This window comes from Salminus brasiliensis, chromosome 25, assembly GCF_030463535.1.
Source record: "Salminus brasiliensis chromosome 25, fSalBra1.hap2, whole genome shotgun sequence".
NCBI classification, from domain to species: Eukaryota; Metazoa; Chordata; class Actinopteri; order Characiformes; family Bryconidae; genus Salminus; species Salminus brasiliensis.
Genome location: NC_132902.1, coordinates 2,885,925 through 2,902,873, shown reverse-complemented (window position 1 = coordinate 2,902,873; position 16,949 = coordinate 2,885,925). Strand labels below are relative to the sequence as shown.

General features: G+C 42.0%; 1 protein-coding gene across 1 annotated transcript; it reads right to left on the bottom strand.

Moving 5' to 3' along the window:
• Positions 1-673: 673 nt before the first annotated feature.
• cxcl12b (chemokine (C-X-C motif) ligand 12b (stromal cell-derived factor 1)) lies at positions 674-13,531 on the bottom strand. The gene is made up of 4 exons (XM_072671323.1): positions 13,334-13,531; positions 10,644-10,761; positions 5,337-5,420; positions 674-3,593 (listed from the first exon to the last, which is right to left on the bottom strand). Exons 1-4 carry the CDS (start codon positions 13,398-13,400, stop codon positions 3,563-3,565), a joined length of 300 nt encoding a protein of 99 aa, XP_072527424.1. The 5' UTR covers positions 13,401-13,531; the 3' UTR covers positions 674-3,562.
• Positions 13,532-16,949: the final 3,418 nt, after the last annotated feature.

Here is a 16,949-nt window from a genome sequence, read left to right as displayed (position 1 = left end):
AAACAACTGCCAGATATATGCCTGTATATATACATATATATCTGGCAGTTGTTGTGTTTACGGTGTAAATTTAAATTTCATGATGAACGGACCAATAGAAATTCTTCAAAATGACTTTCATTAAGTCATTTCCTTTTCCTGTATAGTTTTTATATAATATTATATACATAATGTGAATATAACATTTGTTATAACAACTATGAAGGACATACTTAAGTAGACGTGCAGATTTTTAATAATTATATACATATATATATATATATATATGCAGGTATATATCTAGCATTTGTTGCCAGAATATTTGAATATTTGTGTAGTATAGTGTAGTATACTATACTGTTTTGGAGATATAAGTCTTTGCAGGACAACAGCAATACTCAATGGCACCACTGTGAAATTCCAATGATAAGATATTATTATCGAGGGTGTTTTGAGTTGCAGATTCACCAGAGATGATTTAGCGGCTAATCGCTAATCAGAGCAAAATTCCAACCTAATTAGGCAGAAAAACTACGATTTGGATTTTACTTCGAGGACCTTGCTTGTACTGTTCTAAAATCGTAAACTAAAAGTATATCGTGCTAAAAAGATTAGGTGCTTATCAGGATATCGATTTTTTTAATATTGGCACATATTACGAATTTAGCCGGACAACAAAATAGATGAAAATGCATTTCGGAAGCCAACCCTTCATTTATTAAGATTATGCAAAACACAGATATAAAAATAAATTGACAGAGTAGAAACTCCTCTCACATATAAAGTGGCTCAGTAAGAGACGACAGCGTTTTTCTTTTTTTGTTTGTTTTTGTTTAGTTTTTTTTTTTTTTGCGAAATATTGGGGAACTGTTAAATGGCACTAAACAAATTTCTAATTATAACCTCTAATTTTTCTTAATATGAGACAAAGCAACACAATAATACTAAATACTCTGAATATGTACAGCATTCCTGTCCTTTAGCTTAATAATCTGCAGCGTGGATAAGTGTTTGGTCCCCGTAAATAGCCGTCTGCCCAATACCGATCTTTACATTCACGCTAAATATGATACACTTTTTTTTTTTTTTGTTTTTTTGTTTTTTTGCGATCAGTACATGGATAGCATGGTCTGTGGTGGGACTAGAACCGACTACAGCTTCTGCAAGGACATTTTCACACTATAATAATATATATTTTTCGAAGCAGACGTTATCAGCTGCCCAGAGAGTGAATTTGCATTGACGTGAAAGTTGCATTGTCATGGCCGTGCACGGTTAGCGCACAGGCTAATCTTCAACAAAAAAAAAAAAGGCTAGCTAGGTCAGTGCATGGCTTTCCCGAGGGAAGATCGTCCTATGACTTGTGCCTCTTAAAGAAATAGTTTGGCAAAAAAAAAATGAGCCCTTCACCCAAAATGCAGTGGATCTTCAATAGACGTGCTAATGTGCTAATTCCTCACACCGTATGACGTGCCGTAAGAGTTGTTATCGTCGGTTTATCGTAGCTAGCCTATTTGTGGACTGCTAATTTGTTTAAGGTGGTGGGTTAACAACTTTTTTATTCAGTCTCGCAAGTTAAAGAATCCTGCTGTCGCTAACTGCTAATTTCTTAAGCTAACGATATTGTGTCTTTGATATAAGCTAAAATAGACTGCCTGACTGAAAGTGCGCTCACAGAGCTGCCGCTAACTGCTAATTTCTTAAGGTAACGATATTGTGTCTTTGTTATAAGCTAAAATAGACTACCTGACTGAAAGTGCACTCACAGAGCTGCCGCTAACTGCTAATTTCTTAAGCTAACGATATTGTGTCTTTGTTATAAGCTAAAATAGACTACCTGACTGAAAGTGCACTCACAGAGCTGCCGCTAACTGCTAATTTCTTAAGCTAACGATATTGTGTCTTTGTTATAAGCTAAAATAGACTACCTGACTGAAAGTGCGCTCACAGAGCTGCCGCTAACTGCTAATTTTCTAATCTAATGATATTGTGCTGTCACTATAAGCTAACGTAGACTGCCTGAATGAAAAGGGGGCACACCGAGCTGCCGCTAACTGCTAATTTCTTAAGCTAACGATATTGTGTCTTTGATATAAGCTAAAATAGACTACCTGACTGAAAGTGCACTCACAGAGCTGCCGCTAACTGCTAATTTCTTAAGGTAACGATATTGTGTCTTTGATATAAGCTAAAATAGACTACCTGACTGAAAGTGCACTCACAGAGCTGCCGCTAACTGCTAATTTCTTAAGCTAACGATATTGTGTCTTTGATATAAGCTAAAATAGACTACCTGACTGAAAGTGCGCTCACAGAGCTGCCGCTAACTGCTAATTTCTTAAGCTAACGATATTGTGTCTTTGATATAAGCTAAAATAGACTACCTGACTGAAAGTGCACTCACAGAGCTGCCGCTAACTGCTAATTTCTTAAGGTAACGATATTGTGTCTTTGTTATAAGCTAAAATAGACTACCTGACTGAAAGTGAGCACACTGAGCTGCCGCTAACTGCTAATTTCTTAAGCTAACGATATTGTGTCTTTGATATAAGCTAAAATAGACTGCCTGACTGAAAGTGAGCAAACTAAGGTGCTACTAGCTGCTAATTTCCTGAGGTAATGATTTTGCGCTGTTGTTAAAAGCTACCTGACTGAAAGTGAGCACACTGAGCTATCGCTAACTGCTAAATTCTGTACTTAGTAGTTAGTGTTTATAGACATCAGTGCTAATTGGTGGGATATTAGCTTTTAATGACAGGCTAACTACATTAGCCTCATAGCTCCAGTGTGAAATTGAATACAGAAAATTGAAATTATGTGAAATTGAATACCGGCTCTTCAAATACATTTTAGGGTAAAGGAAAAATGTGTGTGTGTGTGTATATATATATATTTTTTTTTTTTTTTTTTTTTTATTTATTTTTTGGCCAAACTATTTCTTTAAACAGGGTACAGCAGCAGCCTTGGACAGCGTGTGGAGGCCTGGCCTGTGGTCATCCTGCCAGATCGTCTGTCCATCTGTCAGCTCTCTCTCAGACCCTCTGTTTTCTTTCTCTCTCTTTCAACGTATCTATGTCTCTCACTCTATCTCTCCATTCCTCACTCCATATATATATATATATATATACAGATCTCATTCTCCCTACTTGTAGTCCAACAGTGTCCACATATCTACAGTCTCCGGGCAGTCTCTCAGCTGATCACTGGACTGAAGGCACAGGTCGGATGCATACTTCACTGCTCCTCTTACATCAGAAACACATAACTGATCCCCCCCCCTGTATACATACAGTCACTTTATCCAGCATACACACACATGTGTGTGTGTGTGTGGTGTGTGAAGCGTCTTGTTGGTTCTGGTGGAGCTGCAGTCCGGCTGGGTGCAGACGTAAAGGCGATTTGAGGCGAAGTGCTGTTTGTGCAAGCAGTCCAGAGATTGTGTGTGTTTGCATGTGTGTGTGTGTGTGTGTGTGTGTGTGTGTGTGTGTGTGTGTGTGTGCGAAAGGTGCACTCGTGTTACATAGTATCTCCGTAGAGGCGAGAGACACACACCGATTCTCCAACTCTCCGCACATCTTTCTCTTTAGTCTTCACGGTTTCTCGACTTCTTTATCCTGAGACAGAGAGAGAGAGAGAGAGAGAGAGAGAGAGAGAGATTTAATATCCCAGAATATGAATTTCTAATAACATTAATATCCAGTATGAATATTTTTAATAACATTATTATCAGGTATGAAGCTCTAATAGCATTAATATCCAGTATGAAGCTCTAATAACATTATTATCAAGTATGAAGCTCTACTAACATTAATATCCAGTATGAAGCTCTTATAGCATTAATATCCAGTATGAAGCTCTAATAGCATTAATATCCAGTATGAAGCTCTAATGACATTAATATCCAGTATGAAGTTCTAATAACATTATTATCAAGTATGAAGCTCTACTAACATTAATATCCAGTATGAAGCTCTAATGACATTAATATCAGTATGAATTTCTAATAACATTAATATCCAGTATGACGTTCTAATAACATTAATATCCAGTATGAAGCTCTAATGACATTAATATTCAGTATGAAGTTCTAATAACATTATTAAGTATGAAGCTTTAATAGTATTAATATCTAGTATGAAGCTCTAATAACATTAATATCCAGTATGAAGCTTGAATAGCATTAATATCCAGTATGAAGCTCTAATGACATTAATATCCAGTATGAAGCTCTAATGACATTAATATCCAGTATGAAGCTCTAATAACATTAATATCAGTATGAATTTCTAATAACATTAATATCCAGTATGAATTTCTAATAACATTAATATCCAATATGAAGCTCTAATAACATTAATATCCAGTATGAAGCTCTAATAACATTAATATCCAGTATGAAGCTTGAATAGCATTAATATCCAGTATGAAGCTCTAATGACATTAATATCCAGTATGAATTTCTAATAACATTAATATCCAGTATGAAGCTCTAATAACATTAATATCAGTATGAATTTCTAATAACATTAATATCCAGTTTGAAGTTCTAATGACATTAATATCCAGTTTGAAGTTCTAATGACATTAATATCCAGTATGAATTTCTAATAACATTAATATCCAGTATGAAACTCTAATGACATTAATATCCAGTATGAAGTTCTAATGACATTAATATCCAGTATGAAACTCTAATAGTATTAATATCCAGTATGAAGCTCTAATTACATTAATATCCAGTATGAAGCTCTAATATCATTAATATCCAGTATGAAGCTTTAATTACATTAATATCCAGTATGAAGCTCTAATATCATTAATATCCAGTATGAAACTCTAATAGTATTAATATCCAGTATGAAGCTCTAATTACATTAATATCCAGTATGAAGCTCTAATATCATTAATATCCAGTATGAAGCTCTAATGACATTAATATCCAGTATGAATTTCTAATAACATTAATATCCAGTATGAAGCTCTAATAACATTAATATCCAGTATGAAGCTCTAATAACATTAATATCAGTATGAATTTCTAATAACATTAATATCCAGTATGAAGCTCTAATGACATTAATATCCAGTATGAAGCTCTAACTTTTGGACCTTTTGGACCAATAGAAATGCTCCGGTTGACTTCCATCCAAACTTAAGAAGGTTTCCCCTTCTCCCGTAAAGCTGCCAAGGTTTCAGCGCACCAACAGCGACAACCTACTTTTGGCCCAGTGGGACCGCCGGCCGACCTGGACATGTTAACCGCGCTGTCAGTGCCTCCGCAGCGCTGTGGGGGTATTACATTGTGTGTGTGTCGTCTACCCGCTGCCTCTGTTTTCTACCAAGGGGTTTCGGCTTACTTGCTAATGGCGTTCTTCAGGTACTGCTGCAGCCACTTGGTCTTGGGGTTGATGCAGACCTCCCTGTTGTTCTTCAGCTTGGCACTGGGAATGGGAAAAGAGAGAGAGAGAGAGAGAGAGAGACCATTAGAGAGAGCTATCTGATGCAGCACAGATAGACCTGCCCATTGTTCTCTGGCCCAGTGCTGGTAATGAGAGCGAGCGAGTCTCTAAAGGGCCAGGGATCCGTTTCAGGCCAGTGGACGGAGAACCGCCGTGTATTATCAGATCGGTCCCTCGTACTGAGACCTGCTCCCTTTCAACTTCACATCTGGACACACTTAAAGGCCCCCATGTCCCCGAAACACTACCATTTTCCAGCTGTTTTTAAAAAAAAGGAACTGCAGGCTTGAGCGTGGACTAAATGTGTGAGAGTGGAGAACCTTATGAAGGTGTAAAGAACCGTCACTTGATGTAAAGAACCAAAGGAGTCTTTAGTCTTATTTACCGACCATTAAGGAATGTTTGAAGGTCCTTCAATTTTGGCCCCTTGCTTTAAGGAACCTTCAGGAAAAGGGTTTTAGAAGAAGTCGGTTCCTTAAAGCATGGAACCGCAATTGGATCTCCTATGGCATCACTCTTTGAAGAACCCTTTGTAGCACCTTCATCTTTAAGAGTTATTTTAGAGTTATTTGAGCTTGAGTCCACTTCTTTAGTCCACTTCCAGAACCAGTATCTAGATCATTTATGGTTCTAGATCTTCTCCTATGCACTCCACTGGTTCTCCACTGGGTTTAGATTAGAAGACTGAGATGACCTTAATGGAAGAAAGAGGGGCTACTCATGTGGGTGGAACTTAGGCTAGATGGGTTCTAGATAGGCATGGGCTCTGAGTGGGTTTGTACATGGGTGTTGTTACTGGGACCCAGTTGGGCTTCCCAAACGGGCCCTATCGTATGCAGTGTACAGCCCGGAAAGGGCCCATGTTCAAGCCTTCCTGGTCCTGTCACTGACCCTGGTGAGCATCCAAGGGTGGTGTCAAGAAACGGTCAAGCGTCCAAACATCAGGCAAGTCATGTGGGCTGTGTTCCCGACATGCGGTGGTCAGTACCTAGCAAAAGTGGACCAAGAAAGAAAGGACCCCTACGGCTCATTGATGCAGTCCATGGAGGCCCCACCCCACAACCTACGGGACAGAATCCGTCATCTACGGTTGACCGCTGGCTTGCTGTTAGGACCAGCGGCCAGTGGCCTACAGGATGCTACAGGCCTAACCAGAGCCACCTGAATCCACACGCAGGCCGGACTGAGACGTGGTGTTTGGTCAGTGAGTGATGACGGGGATGTCAGGGAGCAGCCCGGCCCGGTGGAGCTGGACTGTCCGGTGATGAATGACCACTTTACATGATTGGCTGAGGCGCACAGAGATGGAGGAAACCTCACGGCTGTGCTGCCGTTTATCTGCAATGCATGGGAGCATGATGTCTCACCTCAGGGTGGACAACACACACACACACACACACTTTACACCTCATGCACTAAAGGGCATGTGCACTTCACACCTAGCAGCACATGCATACTTTCTGTTTCTGTCTCTTTTATGCTCACACACACACACACACACTCACACACACACACACACACACATTGCACATATTGCACATATTGCACTCAGGCATGCAAACATCTTACACCTATAACTGAAGCACACGCACATTATGACTGGCCATGAGAACACACACACACACATACACACACACACATGCAACACTGAAGCAATAATAATAATAATAATAATAATAATAATAACATTAGAATTGATACAACTAAAGAAAAACCTTGCTATTGTGATTGCTGTGTGTGTGTGTGTGTGTGTGTGTCAGTTTAACCATTTCCAGTATCAAATCAGTCTAGCATTAAAGGGAATCAAGCAAAATTCTAACTTAATTAAGTTAGATAATAAAAAATAAATGATAAATATTTATAATAAAAAGTTTTTTAACTTTTTAAATTATTTCTTAAAATAGAAATATTTATTTTTTATTTAATTTTATATAAACATGTATTACAATAAAGTTCTATTAACATTCATATCCAGAACAACAGCAAATGTTAATTAATATTAAGAACAAAGTTCTAAAAAAATAAATCTAGAATAAAGTTAATTATAACATTAATATCTAGATAAAAGTTATACGAAATTAATATTGAGCAAAGTTCTATTAAAATTAAAACCTAGAATAAAGTTCCAATAACATTAACACCTAGAATGAAGCTCTATTAAAATTAATACAAGAGAATAAAGTTCTAATAAATTAATATTGAGAATAACTTTCTAATAAAATGAAAATATGAAGTTTTAATAAAAGTGGTATTCCAAATGAAGTTCTAATCAAATTCATATCACAAAAAGAATATTAAGAATAACTTTTTTAAATATAATATTTATAGAATAAAGCTTTATTAAAATGAATACAGAGAATAATACTCAAATAACTTTATATAGAGTAAAGTTTATATAGATAAAAGTCTAATCAAACAAATATTGAGAAGAACATTCTAATTAAAATAATATTTAAAATAATTTTATAATAAAAAGAATATCCAGAATAAAGTTCTAATACAGTTAAATTGAATAATACAGGGAACGATATTCCAATAAATCAATATAGAAAATAAAGTTGTAATAAAATTAATATCCAGAATAAAGTTTTGTTAAATTAATATCGAGAATGAATAAAAATATTCATTAAAATAATGTTTATTAAAAAAAAGTGGTAATTAGATCTTGAGGAAAGAATAACGGGACATAAAAGATGTCAAATAATTTGTTTGTTTATATTTATTAAATAACAAATTAAAGAATAAATAATTAACATTTCAAAGGATTCCACACTTTTGAGAAGAAGTGTATGTATTACAAATGAGCACTCACTCACACACTCACATACACACACTCACACACACACACACACACACACACACACACACACATGTCATCAAACCTACATAATCTCTTTCTCTTTATCTCTTACACACAGCCCCCTTCACACACACACACACGTGTGTGCATATCACACCTCTGTGCCAAAAGGTCGTGTTTGAGAATTAACAGCTCAGAGGGGCAAGAGCTCACACAGCTTTGCAAATTAACCACATCCACACTCAGCTCAGCACACCCACACACACACACACACACACACTCTTACACACTCACACACTCGTCCTCTTCTTCCTCTAAACAAATGGTCCAGTCCAGCTGCCACCCAGTCCCTGTTTAACTCAGACCAACTCCATTCCAACGCTACTGCAAATGACCTTCATGTAAAACAGCAGCTCTTCTTCAATTAATAAAAGGACAAAAGTATTGGGACACCCGCTCATTCATTGCTATTTCCAACGCCAAGGGTATTCTACCGCAAATGACCTTCATGTAAAACGACAGATCTTCTTCAATTAACAGCCCCACAATTAACAAAACCACAAAGGCTGTTTCAAGTGACTACGCTAAAAGGACAAAAGTATTGGGACGCCTGCTGATTCCTTGGTTAATCCAACGTCAAGGGGATTCCACTGTCCAAGGAAGAAGGCTTCCGACTACCCCTCAACCCCACGTCTGGCTGGCTTTAGGACATGCTGCCAATAGGTTCACCAGGTCTATCTGCCCCAGAGAGGCCTATTCTATTGACGCTACCTCTCTACAGGGGCTAGACTGTGCTGGGTGTGCATTTGCACATCCATGTTGGCAATGGGGGCCAACATTTGGGAGTGAGGTTAGCAAAGTTAGCGAGGTTAGCGAGGCTAGCGGTTGAGAATGTGCATTATCCCGTATCAGGAGATCTAGACGGCACAGGCTGAACTTTAGAACCTCGTGGTTTTGAGGAAATAATCATTAGCCTTCAAAGTGACCGGCTTGGTCTACGCGTTGACCTTGGTCAGGCGGCGTCGCCGCCCCCCCAACATTTGGCATCGCTTTACTAATCTGGAACATATTCGCGTAATCGCTCGGAGCGTTTGAAAAAACGGGGTCCCAGCGCTGGCGGGAAGAGGGGTCGCGGGGTCAGGGGAGGTCAGACTTCGACAGGACTTCGGCCTTGGGGGGAGAGTAACCTTTCGGCACTTGGACTTCGGCTAAACACGGTTTATTTAGGGAATTCACCCCTGGATCTTAGAGGCTACGGATCCAGACACCCCCTGGACGCTTGAGAAGGCCAGATGAAAGAAGTATGGCCGTAACGGTAACTCTCTCCGCACACACACACTCACACACACACACACACACTGATGGAGAGGCTGCTGTTTGCTGTTAGCATTAACTGGCTGTGAGGTACTTACTACCTGCTGTTTCTGTTTCTTTGCACAGACACACTGCCAATTAAAACCTCAAGACCACATAGGCAGACTGGGAGAACATCAAACCATCGCTGGAAACAAACAGACAGGCTGAACCTCCAGGGATTTCTCAGCGAAAGACGTTCCCCTGGTGGTTCCTCTAGTAGATCGTCAAGCAACGTCACAAATTCTCCAAAATGACCTGGCTGTCCGCCCCCAAAACCCAGAGTGCATCTGAGTGAACCCCACTGCCAACGGTGGAAGGAATCACAGAGCAGTGACCTTCAGAAGACCTTCAGGTGGTTTCTGCATCCCATGGACCTTCCTACATCCTTCTCACAGCTAAAGAAGCTTTAGCATTTGACCTGCTAATGGCCTTCATCTTCTTCAATTAACGAAAAAGACAAAAGTATTGGGACACCCGCTCAACGGTATTCTACTGCAAATGAACTTCATATACCATGTCAGCTCTTCTTCAATTAACGAAAAAGGACAAAAGTATTGGGACACCCACTGATTTATTGGTTATTTCAACGTCAAAGGGTATTCTACTGCAAATGCCCTTCATATATGAAGGTGCAGAATGTGCAGAAAGTGTAAGAAGTGCCTTTTTTAAGTTTTATGGTACAGACTAGTTCATAGCAGCTACTGAACCCCAACAGCCCCCTGTGTCAGAATTTCATGATTAACACTAAAAGGACAAAAGTATCGGGACATCCAGTCAGTCATTGATTGCGAATGCAAATGGCCTTCATATAAAATGACAGCTCTTCTTCAATTAACATAAAAGACAAAAGTATTGGGACACCCTCTCAGTAGAAGTGCAAAAGAAGTGCCTTTTAACATTAGTTTTATGGTACAGAATAGAATCCCACCAGCCAACTTTGTCAGAATTTCATGATGAACGGACCAATAGAAATTCTTTCGCATAAAAATTTTTTGGAGATACGAGCTTTTGGCGACAACAAGTGACAATATGTTTAAAAAGACACTTACATGACTTGGAAGGGGCAGTTGGGCGTGTGGAGAAACTTGATCTCCCGGATGCTCCTCTGTGGGACGGTGTTGTGGGTCGATCGGCACCAGCACCTCTCCACCAGGCTGATGGGCTTAGCTGTGGGGGCAGCAGAGCGTCGGTCAGTACAGTTTAAGAGTGAAGTCAATGTTCTTTAACAATCTGAAGGTTCTGTCCACTCAGACAACTCTTCCTAGGCTTTGTCCAGAAATCGAGCCATTACATGACCTGCCGGCCGTTCCTGCAAACTGCTAATCTGGTCCAAATCCGATCCGGCCCAGGGATTCACAGTGATAGACGTCACGGCGTGACAAGTGATTTACAATTAAAAGGAAACGAACCCTCGGCCGCCCTGAAGCCCAGGCATCCTTCAGATGTAGATTCAGACCACATTCCCCGACACGTTTGCCTTCAGCCCCTTCCCCTACAGATAGCCAGTCTACGGAACTGTGTGTGTGGGTTCACCTGCATCCACAGACGGACCACGGTCATTAAAAAGAGATTAGGCAGCTGCTCGCTCTTGTTCTAGCATCCCCTCACACAGGTTCTGCCTTTGTCCAGCGGAGAAGGACCCTTCAAGACCCCGGGGAGAGGCATTCCTTGGCTTTGAGATGGAGGCCCTTGCGCTTGTCTAATGGTCTGAGGAGCATTTTTTACCACATAGTATCACGTCTCCGTGGGATCGGCCTCCTTCAGCCCTACCGATGATTCGAACACTTGTAGAGCTTAGTTTAGTTAGAGCTGCCTCAGAAAGTCCAGCCATTCTCATGTTAAACGCTGGAACCTCACACCAAATGAGCAGCAAGCCTGACCATCCATCCAGGAACATCCACGGGTAAAGACTAGTAGATCGTCAATGAACACCATACATTTGCCAAGTCTTTACCAAAACCCAACATCCAAGCGAACCCATACTTTTTTGGATCTCCAGCAAGAAGATCTTCAGGAGCTCCATCCCTAGAAACCACGGTATCAATCAAACCACATAATCTCTAATCCAACAATCCAGAACCAGGCTTTTGCATTCGTAACCACTGTACCGCCAAGAACCTCCTCGCAGTTAAAGGATTCACCAATGAACCAGATCCTAAATATGAAGAACCGTCTCACCGTTACAGGATTCGTCAAAGAACCAGATCCTAAACAGGAAGAACCGTCTCACAGTTAAAGGATTCGTCAAAGAACCAGATCCTAAATATGAAGAATCGTCTCACAGTTAAAGGAATCGCCAATGAGCCAGATCCTAAATATGAAGAACCGTCTCACAGTTAAAGGATTCGTCAATGAACCAGATCCTAAATATGAAGAACCGTCTCACAGTTAAAGGATTCGTCAATGAACCAGATCCTAAACATGAAGAACCGTCTCACAGTTAAAGGATTCGTCAATGAACCAGATCCTAAATATGAAGAATCGTCTCACACAGTTAAAGGATTCGCCAATGAACCAGATCCTAAATATGAAGGACCGTCTCACAGTTAAAGGATTCGCCAATGAACCAGATCCTAAATATGAAGAACCGTCTCACAGTTAAAGGATTCGTCAAAGAACCAGATCCTAAATATGAAGAATCGTCTCACAGTTAAAGGAATCACCAATGAGCCAGATCCTAAATATGAAGAACTGTCTCACAGTTAAAGGATTCGTCAATGAACCAGATCCTAAATATGAAGAACCGTCTCACAGTTAAAGGATTCGTCAATGAACCAGATCCTAAACATGAAGAACCGTCTCACAGTTAAAGGATTCGTCAATGAACCAGATCCTAAATATGAAGAACCGTCTCACACAGTTAAAGGATTCGCCAATGAACCAGATCCTAAATATGAAGAATCGTCTCACACAGTTAAAGGATTCGCCAATGAACCAGATCCTAAATATGAAGAACCGTCTCACAGTTAAATGATTCGTCAATGAACCAGATCCTAAACATGAAGAATCGTCTCACACAGTTAAAGGATTCGTCAATGAACCAGATCCTAAACATGAAGAACCGTCTCACAGTTAAAGGATTCGCCAATGAACCAGATCCTAAATATGAAGAATCGTCTCACACAGTTAAAGGATTCGCCAATGAACCAGATCCTAAATATGAAGAACCGTCTCACAGTTGGAGCCATCATCACTTGCCCAGCTGATTGCATTGGTTCTCCAAGTAGACATGATTTCTGCATTAAAACCTACTGTACTAGATCCAGAAACCTCTCGCAGAACCTCTTCAAGAGCCACCAGAAAACACGGTTCTACCTTTTCAGGCTAATTTATGTACGACTGAAGAAAAAAAAACAAGACCCAGTTTTGCAGACTGACTCTCCCCTGAGGAACCTCAGGTTCCTTGCCAGTTCCTGGCAAATCAGCGCAATGTCACCCAGCCCAAAGTCCAAAGATCGAGCCTCACCTCTGCACACCTAAGCTCTTCAAGATGAAGATGCTTCAGATGGTTCTTGAAATGATGCCGTAGAAGAACCACTTTGGATTTCCGTGAAAAAAACGAAGAACATGAGGAACCTTCTGAAGAACCTTCTGAAGAATGTTCTAAAGAGCATCCTTCACCCACCAAAAGTGGCTCTTCCACGGCATCCCTCAAGGAACCATCTGAGGGCACCTTTATCTGCAGGAGTGAAGACCGCTGCTAGCAGACAGTGAGAGAAGGCGGTCAGCAGAAGCTTACCTTCAGTCTCCGGGTTCCACAAAGCCACCGTCAGACACAGCATCACTGCCAGCACTTTGACATCCATTGCGAGAGCGCAGGGTGTTGAGAGCAAGAGCGAGCGAGTGTGTGAGTGTGCGAGTGTGCGAGTGTGTGTGTGGGTGAGAGAGCTTTTGTGTTTCTCGCGGCTTGATTCCAGGACACAGTGTGGTGCCTCAGCGCTCAGCAGAGTGTTAAGACTCCGGAGCAGGAAAGCACACCCACAAGCTCAGGAGGAGGAGGAGGAGGAGGAGAGAGGGAGGGAAAAGGGAGGGTGGGCGAGCGAGAGAGAGAGAGAGAGAAAGAGGTGGAGAGTGAAAGTGAAGGGCTGGGGTGGGGTGGGGTGGTGTGGGTGGTGTTGGACCCCCCTCAGTCTGCTCTGTTGGTAAGATAAACTTCCTCCATTAAAATGTTTGAGCTGAGACTCGAGTAAAGCCTGCACCTCTACTGTCTCGCCCCACCTCTCCCTCTCTCTCTCTCCCTCTCTCTCTCCCTCTCTCTCTCTCCCTCTCTCTCTCTCCCTGTCTCCCTCTCCCTCTCTCTCTCTCCCTCTCCCTCTCTCCCTCCCTCTCTCTCTCTCCCTCTCTCTCCCTCTCTATCTCTCTCTCTCCCTCTCTATCTCTCTCTTCCTCTCTCTCTCCTTTCTCTTATTCTCTCTCTCTCACTCTCCTTTCTCTCATTCTCTCTCTCTCTCTCCCTCTCTCCTTTCTCTCATTCTCTCTCTCTCTCTCCCTCTCTCCTTTCTCTCATTCTCTCTCTCTCTCTCCTTTCTCTCATTCTCTCTCTCTCTCCCTCTCTCTCCTTTCTCTCATTCTCTCTCTCTCTCTCCCTCTCTCTCTCTCTCTCCTTTCTCTCATTCTCTCTCTCTCTCTCCCTCTCTCCTTTCTCTCATTCTCTCTCTCTCTCTCTCTCCTTTCTCTCATTCTCTCTCTCTCTCTCTCTCCCTCTCTCTCCTTTCTCTCTCTCTCTCCCTCTCTCCTTTCTCTCACTCTCTCTCCCTCTCTCTCTCTCTCTCTCTCCTTTCTCTCATTCTCTCTCCCTCTCTCCCTCTCTCCTTTCTCTCATTCTCTCTCTCACTCTCCCTCTCTCCTTTCTCTCATTCTCTATCTCTCTCTCTCTCTCTCCCTCTCTGTCTCTCCTTTCTCTCATTCTCTCTCTCTCTCCCTCTCTCCTTTCTCTCATTCTCTCTCTCTCTCTCTCTCTCTCTCCTTTCTTATTCTCCCCCCCTCTCTCTCCTTTCTCTCTTTCTCTCTCTCTCACTCACACCCCCCCTCTCTTTTTCTCTCTTCCCGCTCTCTCTCTCCTCTTTATCTCCCTCTTTCTTTGAACCTCTCTCTCTCTCTCTCTCTAATTAATGTATGTCTCTCTTCTTTATTAGCAGTGGTATCTTTATTAATATATCCATCACTATTAAAGCCCTTCATATTCAGTAATAACAAATAATCATGAACAAAAACACATTTCAGAGCCCAGGATGAAAAATATCAATTATATCAAAATCTATTATATTACAAAAAAATATTAATACATATAAATAAATAAATAAAATGATTAATAATTCATTATCTCTCGGAAATTGTAAAGTTGTAAGGCAATATCTGGGTGTACAGTACAACTCATTGTTGATTATTTGTTGTTGTTATTATTATGTCATTAATATTAAATCAAAAATAAAAATGAGACATTTTAATTTTCTAAGTGTGAAAATAAATAAATAAATAAGTAAATAATAAACACTAAACAATAACGACGGCAGATTTGCAGCAACGCTTCTAGAAACAGTAAAGAAAAATAAATTGGGGGCGTGTCTCGGCCCACGGGCCAATCAGATGACCCCAAAATGGGCGAGTTCATCGCTTCAGAAGATTCATAGAGGCTCCTCACCCTGACGCTCCGTCTGCAGAGCCTCTCTTCCTGTCTGCGCTCAGTATTACTGCCCGCCGGCTCTTTGTTGTTGTTTGCTGATCTGTTGGTCTCTGTTTCTTTGGTGGGGGGGTGGTGGGGGGTGGGTATGAGGCGAAGGGGGGGTTGTTGACTTTCAATTATCTGCCGCTAATCTCTATCCTGTTTTCCCAACCAGATCCTCCAGATATCTCCAGCTTCACACTTTCTGCAGTACGGTGAGCTAAGGTTTCCTAGAAGCCTCTTGCTCCACGGCCTGCACTGATGTTCACCAGTTAAGAACTCTTCCCAGAAGCTGTTCGGGCCATCCAGAACCAGCGTGCCACCAGCAGCCGGTCAGTTCAGGGGCCTTTCATGGGAGATCAGCTGGCTAGAACCCAAATGCTTCTCTGAGAACGTCCACCCTGCCCTCCACATGCCTGCTCAGAGGACGTGTCTGGGCCTGGGTGGGTGTCTTTGTGAGGAGTGGTGTGGACGAGGCTGAGAAGGTGAGAAGGTGTGGAGCTTGTCGTAAAAAAAAACCCACTTTAAAGGCCCGAAGAAACAGCCGTGGCTTTCCTGGACAGTGTCCTGAATGTAGGGTCAGCGTAGCATTTTTAGCATTTTTCACTTTTTGACAGCATTTGAAGCCGGCAGTCGTTCTTCCCACTTTTCCCCAATTTCAAGATGAACCGACCAATAGAAGCTCAGCAAAATGACCCGGGATAAAACCGTTTGCCATTGACTTCCATTGAAAGTTAAGGCGTGTTTTCCCTTCTCCTGTAAAGTTGCCGTTTCGTCCAGTTGCGGTCAGTATTATGAGGCCGTACCCCCGTTACAATTAGGTAAAGCAGTCTGTCCCCGTGTTCTGTGTCTCGGTATGTAAAGTTTATTGGCCAGCCTTCGCAGCGTCCTGCTGAGGGGGGGGCGCCTGCTGTTAACCTCTTCAACAGCCTGTCTGCTTTAACAGGGCACTGAGCGGGGCATTATCGCCTGTTAAACACAAGCACGGAAGTAGCTTCCTGGGGTAAAGACTAGCCTAAAGGCTAACGCCAGGCGTGGGCTAGAGCCAAATAACCCCCCCCCCCCCAGTAGAGACAGAGCAAGTCCCAATACTTTTGTCCACATAGTGCCGGCTTTGCTCCTTCGCCTTTGCTCCTCGTTCCTCTCAAATTGGATTCTGGCCAATAAGGGTTGCACTAGACCAGTTGTGGGAGGGGCTTAGCTTCCCCTATTTAATGCTACACCTCTGAGCCAAATCCTGAGGACCTCTCTTGGATGATTAGGCCTAGCCAACGACGGCAACATCGCCTGGTCAGGATGGCATTGGCCAGGGACGGGACAAGGATCATCAAAGTGTGAGGGCAACAGGTCGGGGGTGTGTGGGTGGGGGGGGGGCGCTATCCCATCTCAATGTGTGGACTCAAATGGCAGGGCTCCTGTAGCTTGAGAAGCAATCATCTGATGGTCTGCTGTAGATGCTAACCTAGTCGGCATTGCTGGACCTCGAGCGCCTGGTGTATCTAATCCACCCTCCGGCTCTTTTCAGCACTCTGCTGAGATGGGGACGTTGAAAACCCTTCTCTACGTTGACCCCAGTGACAGCTTGTGTCCCACACACACCAGGTTAGAGGCCAACGCTTCGGCTCCGGGTGTAAAGTTTCACGCTAGCGTCTTGCTTGGCTTTGTTCTCAATCTCAGTTGAGTGATAACCCAG

Coding starts and splice junctions, on each gene's coding strand:
- cxcl12b (XM_072671323.1), bottom strand. CDS start 13,400: ATGGATGTCAAAGTGCTGGCAGTGATGCTGTGTCTGACGGTGGCTTTG. Junction 10,762..13,333: donor GTGGAACCCGGAGACTGAAG/GTAAGCTTCTGC, acceptor CTGCCCCCACAG/CTAAGCCCATCAGCCTGGTG. Junction 3,594..5,336: donor CTGAAGAACGCCATTAGCAA/GTAAGCCGAAAC, acceptor TCTCTGTCTCAG/GATAAAGAAGTCGAGAAACC.